Source organism: Tetrahymena thermophila (genome assembly GCF_000189635.1).
Source record: "Tetrahymena thermophila SB210 genomic scaffold scf_8254736, whole genome shotgun sequence".
Lineage (NCBI taxonomy): Eukaryota > Ciliophora > Oligohymenophorea > Hymenostomatida > Tetrahymenidae > Tetrahymena > Tetrahymena thermophila.
Window position 1 is genome coordinate 96,318 of NW_002476500.1, and position 7,937 is coordinate 104,254.

Here is a 7,937-nt window from a genome sequence, read left to right on the forward strand (position 1 = left end):
GTATATTCTTCTTATGATAATCTTAATTCAGTAATCCTAATTTCTAGGAAATCTATGGTTTTAATATTTATAATAAGTGAATAAGTAAAAAATTTAAAATGATTTTAGCTTATCTTTAAGTTAAAATAAAATTTAATAAATTCTAAAAAAATAAAAAATTGATATAAAAATAATTGGTTCTTTCTTTCTTACTTGCTAAATGGTAGTTTACTATATTGTTGCTATTAGTAAGGGTTACTAGAACCAAAAGGCGTTTAATACATTTGACCATTAAACTAATTTGGTTAGCCAAAGCCTTAATTGATAGGTGTCAAAGTTGTTATTCGTTAAAATTTGAAGACACGATATTATTTTCCATTTGGAGGTAGGACACTATTGAGTAAATTCAAGTTTTATAGTGACAAATTCTTATATAAAATAGGAGTTTGTTGTACCTATTGGTATTATATATGTTCACATTATTAAAAGCTACTTTTTTATGTTTAAGAATTATAATTAGTTTGCTATTGTTATGAAGCACTTTTTTTAAACTTTGATTGACTGAATTCTTCTTTTTTTGGTAAAACAAGTTTACTCAAACAACTAACATCAACTTTTTAAAAACTCTTTAACTTTTAGATCAATCTAAGAGGTTCAAGCCTTTCTTATTTGTTAAAATTTACCATATAGCTTACTATTTTCTCTATAAAATCATAATTTGGATGACTTTATATAGAAGGAATGACATCAACTAGCAATGAAGTTTTTAAAAAAATGATTTATTCTGGTTTCAATTATTCTCCAAGCATGCATTATAAGATTACAACTCCTATAGAAAATACGTCTGCCTAAATTAATTTTATCAATTTACTTTAAAATAAAAATAATCTTTAAAACTTACCTTTATCGTGTAAGGCTTATCTCCATTTGAGACTTCAGGAGACATATATATTAAGTTTCCTTATAAAGACTAATTATTAAGGATGTTAATTATTTATTTAATAATTATTTAAATATTTATAAAATACTGAGTTAGTGTGATCTAATAATGGGTCCTTCAATGAATGAGACTTTCCAAAATCACCTTTTATAAAATAGATATCATTTTATTGATTAGATTAGCGTATTAGAATAATATATTAAAAATTTATTAATTTTTTACATAAAGCAAAGGTTAGCTTATTTCTACTAAATAATATATTTTATGGCTTCACATCGCTATGTATTATACCGTTTTGATGAAAGGTAAGTAACGCTTTTAGTAATTATTCTGTCAGAGCCAATATTTGCTAAAAGGAAAGTTTGTTCAATTACAGAATCGTTTTCAAATTACCTAGTTTGATATATTAATAATTCATACTTATGTATTAATGATGTAAATTACAAATAAAGAATAGTAAAAGATGTTGGTAACTTACAATCATACAATTCAGTGACAATAGCATACATATTTAAGTCAGGGTCAATAATAGTTGAAATTATTTGAACAATTTAATTTTCTCCTTAAAGCTTCTCAAAGATTTAGATTTCTTTTTCAATATCTTAGTCCTCATCATTAAATATTTTGACCGCAACTTCAATTTAATCTTCATTAGAGTACGCCTGGACAACAACTGAATAATCACCTTTTCCTAAAAATCTCTAAAATTAGTAGTTGTTATCCTAAAGAAAAATTTTTATTTCTTCAATGTTTGGTAAGTTATTTTCCATTTTATTGTTTCTTATTCCTACACAATTAATACTATTTAAATTACCTAAAAAACTATGAATATTTATTTTTTGATTAATTTTAAGCTGATTTATTTATTGTATTTTCAATGAAATATCTATCTAAATCTCTATTTTTGTAATTATAATGACTTTGTATTAAGTTGAATATAAAATATGCACTTATTTTGATCAAAAATAGATTGATATTTAAACTTTGGTTTTTATAAAATTAAAAAAAAGAGAATTAGTTAAAAATTATCATAACCTGATTTAAAAATTTTATGATTTTAATTATATTTGCTAATTATAAACAATCATTCAAGTTAAAGTATTAATCTGCATGACAATTAATTAAAAATTTATGTTATTTACTAAACAGACCAAATTCATTAAAGCTTATTAGTCATAAATTGGAATATTAGGTTTGATTTTGCAAAATAATTCCTTCAAAAAAATGATTAATTAATAAGGTACAATCACAAAAATAATAGAGAAGTACAAAAGTCAAAATAACATTTATAATATAGTATGTAATGTTGATTCGTTTCTGAAGTCGATTCGATGATGAACCATTTTTTATAAAATTTTTTAGCTCTATATGATATTATATTTTATACAGCGTTTCTGATTTCCAATAATCAAGGACGACCTATATATTTTTAAGTATATATTTTAAATACAAATATTAAGATTAAATAATTAATGTTAAATTAATTTTTTTGTAATATCTCTCCTTAAAAACTAATTTATTAATTAATATTTGATAATTAATGATTATATTTTATTTGTTCTTTTTATCCATTTATAATTAAATTCCATAAATTGCTTGCTATTCAATATTTTTGAAAAAAAATAAATGAAATAATAGATTTATTATTACAGAGAATTAGAAGAGGTAATTATTAATTTTTTTATTCATATCCTTTAAATTTATTTTTATTATTTAAAAAAGTTTTTAAACTCTTCACTTTTATCTCATTAGATTCTCCATGTTGATCTATAGTACATTTAATTTATAAATATTTTTTTATTATTATATTAACATTTTTTAAATATTTAACTTTCAATTTATTTAAAAAAATAATTTTACTAATAGAAATTATCATTATTATTCATTCATTCATATTAAAATAAAAATATGATAGCTATTTAAACTTAATTTTAATTTCAATTTTTAATTATTTATTATTCTTTTTTTATTATTTGATATTTTTTCTCCATTTTTTGCTTTTAACATTTACACTCTATAAAAACAATTTATTTGTTTTGTATTGTAATGATTTTAATTATAAAAATTAATTTAAAACATTAAAGCTCATTTAACTTATTTTCTTTCTTTTGCTTGTTTTTATTTTCCTTCTTTGTTAATTTAACTCGTTATTTTATTTTCAACTTTTGTTTTTATTATTAATTAATTTATCTTATTATTTCATATTTTTATTCATTTTCTCCTTCTAATTAACTATTTAATTATTTATTTTTTCTTCTATATTTAAAAAGTGACAATTAAATTGGTGATGAAAGTGCATCAGTCTTAGGTTCTGCTTTAGCAAATTGCATTAATCTCTAAAATTTGATACTTAGTCTTTAGTAAAAATAGTTTATTTTTTTGGATTGTGATATTTGTAATTATAAAATCTAATTTAAAACAATAAGCTCTTTTTTCTTTTTCTTTTTAATGTGCTTACTTGCTTTTTCTTTCTTTGTTAATTTAATTCATCATTTTATTTTCAACTTTTGCTTTTATTATTAATTAATTAATATTATAATTTCATATTATTTCTTCATTTTTTCCTTCTAATTAACTTTTTAGTTATATATTTTTTCTTCAATATTTAAAAAGTTACAATTAAATTGGTGCAATCGGTGCATCAGGCTTAGGTTCTGCTTTAGCAAATTGCATTAATCTCTCAAATTTGACATTTGGTCTTAGGTAAAAACAGTTTTTATATTTTGGATTGTGATATTTTTAATTATAAAAACTAATTAAAAACAATAAAGCTCTTTTATCTTTTTCTTTTTATTGTGCTCATTTTTTTTTCTTCCTTCTTTGTTAATTTAACTCTTTATTTTATTTTCAAATTTTGTTTTTATTATTAATTAATCTTGTTATTTCATATTATTTCTTCATTTTTTCCTTCTAATTAGCTATTGAATGATATATTTTTTCTTCAATATTTAAAAAGTAACAATTAAATTGGTGATGCAGGTGCATAAGGCTTAGGTTCTGCTTTAGCAAATTGCATTAATCTCTCAAATTTAACACTTGGTTTTAGGTAAAAACAGTTTTTTTATTTTGAATTGTGATATTTTTAATTATAATAATAAAGCTCTTTTTTCTTATTCTTTATATTGTGCTTGCTTTTTTTTGCTGTTTATTTGTTAATTTAACTCATCATTTTATTTTAAACGTTTGCTTTTATTATTAATTAATCTTATTATTTCATATTTTTTCTTCATTTTTCCTTCTAATTAACTATTTAATTATACATTTTTTCTTCAATATTTAAAAAGTAACAATTAAATTGGTGATGCAGGTGCATCAGGATTAGGTTCTGCTCTAGCAAATTGCATTAATCTATCAAATTTGACACTTGATTTTCGGTAAAAACAGTTTTTTGTTTTAGATTGCGATATTTTTAATTATAAAAATTAATTGTAAACAATAAATCTCATTTTTCTTTTTATTGTGCTTGCATTTTTTTGTTCTTTATTTATTAATTTAACTCACCATTTTATTTTCATCTTTTGTTTTTTAATATTAATCTTATTATTTCATATTATTTTGTCATTTTTTCCTTCTAATTAACTATTTAATGATATATTTTTTCTTCAATATTTAAAAAGTTCTAATAAAATTGGTGCAATGGGTGCATCAGATTTAGGTTCTGCTTTAGCAAATTGCATTAATCTCTCAAATTTGACACTTGAACTTTAGTAAAACAGTTTATTTGTTTTGTTAGGATTGTGATATTTTTAATTACAAAAACTAATTTAAAACAATAATGCTCTTTTTTTTCTTATTATTTTTATTGTACTTCCTTTTTTTGCTGTTTATTTGTTTATTGATCTCATCATTTTATTTTCAACTTTTACTTATATTATTAATTCATTTTATTATTTCATATTTTATCTTCATTTTTTCCCTCTAATTAATTAATTAATAACATATTTTTTCTTCAATTATTAAAAAGAAGAAATTAAATTGGTGATGCAGGTGCATCAGGATTAGGTTCTGGTTTAGCAAATTGCATTAATCTCTCAAATTTGACACTTGATCTTAGGTAAAAACAGTTTATTTGTTTTGGATTGTGATATTTTTAATTATAAAAATTAATTTTAAATAATAAATCTCTTTTTTCTTTTTCTTTTTCTTTTTATTGTGCTTGCATTTTTTTGTTTTTTCTATGTTAATTAAATTCACCATTTTATTTTCAACTTTTGATTTTATTTTTAATTAATTAATCTTATTATTTCATTTTATTTCTTCATTTTTTCCTTCTAATTAACTATTTAAAAAGTAGCAATAAAATTGGTGATGTAGGTGCATCAGGCTTAGGTTATGCTTTAGCAAATTGCATTAATCTCTTAAATTTGACACTTGATCTTCGGTAAAAATAGTATATGTATTTTAGATTGAGATAATTATAAAAACTAATTTAAAACAAAAAAGCTTTTTTTCTTTTTCTTTTTATTGTGCTTATTTGTTAATTTAACTCATCATTTTATTTTCAACTTTTGCTTTTATCATTAATTAATTAATCTTATTATTTCATATTTTTTCTTCATTTTTCCTTCTAATTAATTATTTAATTATATATTTTTTCTTCAATATTTAAAAAGCATCAATTAAATTGGTAATGTAGGTGCATCAGGCTTAGGTTCTGCTTTAGCAAATTGCATTAATCTCTCAAACTTGACACTTGAATTTCGGTAAAAACAGTTTATTAGTTTTGGATTGTGATATTTTTAATTATAAAATGAAAATAAAACAAAATATCCCTTTGAATTTATTTGTGAGCTTTGATTTTATTTTTTTTATTATCTTTTTTATTCCACAAATGTATTTAATTTATTCATTTAAGAAATAATTTTTAATTTAAAAGTTTATCTTATTTAATATTTACTTAAATTTTACACAAATTTATTATAAAAGTTTTAAATAAATGAATGAATCATAAAAATTCAAAGTAAAACGCAAGTGTCTGAAATCAAAAAGATTAGTTGTCTTTAAAAAAAATTTATGATGATTAACAAGTAGCAAAGAGAAGATGAATAAGTATAACCAAATGCCATTCAAAAATTTAGTGATTTGAGATCACTATTTTTTTGAATGGCTGATGTGTTTGAATATAATTTATATAAAAATAAATAATTTTATAATTGAATTTAATTATCAATATTTATAATTTTAATTTATATCAATCAATATTTATAATTTTCAATCAAATTTTTAGTTTTTGATTTTCATTTATTTTTTAACATTTTTTAAAACCAGGAACGGCTATATTTAATAAATCTTCTATTAATTAAAATTTGATTTGTTAGATTGATCTTCAATCTATTGATATTTTCATTTTCAAAAAATTTAAAATTAAATTAATTCTTTTTTATACTTTCTATTGTTATTTTTAGTATTTTAAAAGTGTAACAGTTTTTGTTCAAATATTAAAATATTATATAAAGACTAATCATTTCTTGAGAATATCTCCATATAATTTACATACATTTTTATAATTTTAATTTAATTATTTTAAATATGTAATCATATTAATTTAATGCACAAAACTCTTGATGAGCTTGGAGATGTTCATATTTAGTTAATTAGTTAGTTATCTAAACTACAAATTTGATTTTTAGATACCTTCTGTGAGTGAGATCAATTAAATCTATGAAATAAATTTGATTAAAATTTAAATAATAAGTATACTTTAAATTACCCAATGAAATCTAAACTTTACTAAAGATTTATTTTGGAATTTAATATATTTTAACAAAATAGTAAAGACTCCATAACATCGTTAGCAATTTCTTAGTTGCAATTATTAAAGCTATTTTTAAAAAAATTAATTAATTTAATTCTAAAACAAATTTAGTAAAAAAATAATCTTTAAATTCAATTAAAAATATTCTAAAAAATAAAAAGATTAAAAAATATTTTAGTTAATAATTTTTTTGTTATTTAATTAATTGATTAAAAATACCTCATGTCAAGATCCAAATTTTCTATACTAATGCACTTTAGTAAAGAGTTTGATATGCAATTAATTCCATCATCATCAATTTGATTCTTACTAAAATTCATAAAATATATTAATTTTTATAAATAAACTCCATTATCATAGGAAATTTCTATTTAATTCATCTTTCTAGCTTCTAAGAATTAATTTTAATAGGAATTGATAAAACAATTATTTACGATAAGTTAAGATTTAAACTTTAAAAAATTTTAAATGCATCTAAAGTAGTAGCTAGGACCTATACTTCATTACTACCAAGGGTCATAAAACGTTATGTGAAAGAACTTCTAATTTAAATAAATGAAAAAATATCATAAAAACAAACTATAATAAAAACCAAAAAATAGACAAATTAAATATAATAAATACGTCTGTAACTAAAGGAATAAATTTGATAAATTAAGATTCAATGAAGTAATGTTTCGGCATTTTTATAAAGCACTTAGAATTTTTTTAAGCCCTTCTGGACCAATCTCGTTTTAGCTGTTTAATAAAAAATAAATATTTTTTGTTTGTTTATTTGACAAATTATTTATTTATTTGTTACTTTATTAAATAAAATTGAAACATGAAAATTAAAATAATATTTATATTTATTTTGGGGGGGAGTTGGGAGAGGGGGAATTTAGATAGTCTAAAATTTTCAGTGGGATGAATGAGAAACATTACTTTTTGATAAATTATTATACTGATAGATTAATTAATTTGTGTATTTGACTCTCTAGTGAGGGTAATAAGTATATTTTTACTAAATATGAATTATATTAAAGTTAAATTAATTATTTTTCAGTATTTGTTAGATGTTATTTTTTTAATTTTGTAATTACAATAAATTTGATTAAAATTAATCAATTTATGTAAAAGGTTACAATTTTTTAATTTTCTATGTTCTATACTTTTTATTCAAATTAATTCATATTTTTTAGTAATGATAATATATCATTAAATATCCCTAACTATCTAAAAATAATAAAAAGCAATCAATGAAGTAACTTGAAGACTTTAAAA

At 20.0% G+C, this 7,937-nt stretch overlaps 3 protein-coding genes across 3 annotated transcripts in view; 1 reads left to right on the forward strand and 2 right to left on the reverse strand. All coding sequences in view use genetic code 6, as the record gives it.

Moving 5' to 3' along the window:
* Nucleotides 1–27: 27 nt before the first annotated feature.
* On the reverse strand, nt 28–1,689 carry TTHERM_00734120 (Serine/Threonine kinase domain protein; the record flags this gene model as incomplete). The annotated part of the gene is made up of 6 exons (XM_001011560.2): nt 28–52; nt 193–827; nt 881–949; nt 1,008–1,063; nt 1,142–1,312; nt 1,398–1,689. The coding sequence occupies 6 exons, from the start codon at nt 1,687–1,689 to the stop codon at nt 28–30; spliced, it is 1,248 nt and encodes a 415-aa protein (XP_001011560.2).
* Nucleotides 1,690–2,545: 856 nt separating this feature from the next.
* On the forward strand, nt 2,546–5,653 carry TTHERM_000734138 (hypothetical protein; the record flags this gene model as incomplete). Its single annotated transcript, XM_012796381.1, has 10 exons — nt 2,546–2,584; nt 2,642–2,691; nt 3,190–3,279; nt 3,533–3,622; nt 3,876–3,965; nt 4,204–4,293; nt 4,537–4,626; nt 4,884–4,973; nt 5,211–5,300; nt 5,533–5,653. The coding sequence occupies 10 exons, from the start codon at nt 2,546–2,548 to the stop codon at nt 5,651–5,653; spliced, it is 840 nt and encodes a 279-aa protein (XP_012651835.1).
* A 915-nt stretch (nt 5,654–6,568) lies between these two features.
* TTHERM_000734139 (kinase domain protein) overlaps nt 6,569–7,937 on the reverse strand; it is a gene marked incomplete at both ends in the record, with an annotated part of 3,109 nt that continues 1,740 nt past the window's right edge. Inside the window, 4 exons of the mRNA XM_012796382.1 lie at nt 6,569–6,740; nt 6,894–6,983; nt 7,109–7,216; nt 7,299–7,412. Of these exons, the coding sequence (XP_012651836.1) occupies nt 6,569–6,740; nt 6,894–6,983; nt 7,109–7,216; nt 7,299–7,412 (484 nt within the window). The remainder of the gene's footprint in view (nt 6,741–6,893; nt 6,984–7,108; nt 7,217–7,298; nt 7,413–7,937) is intronic.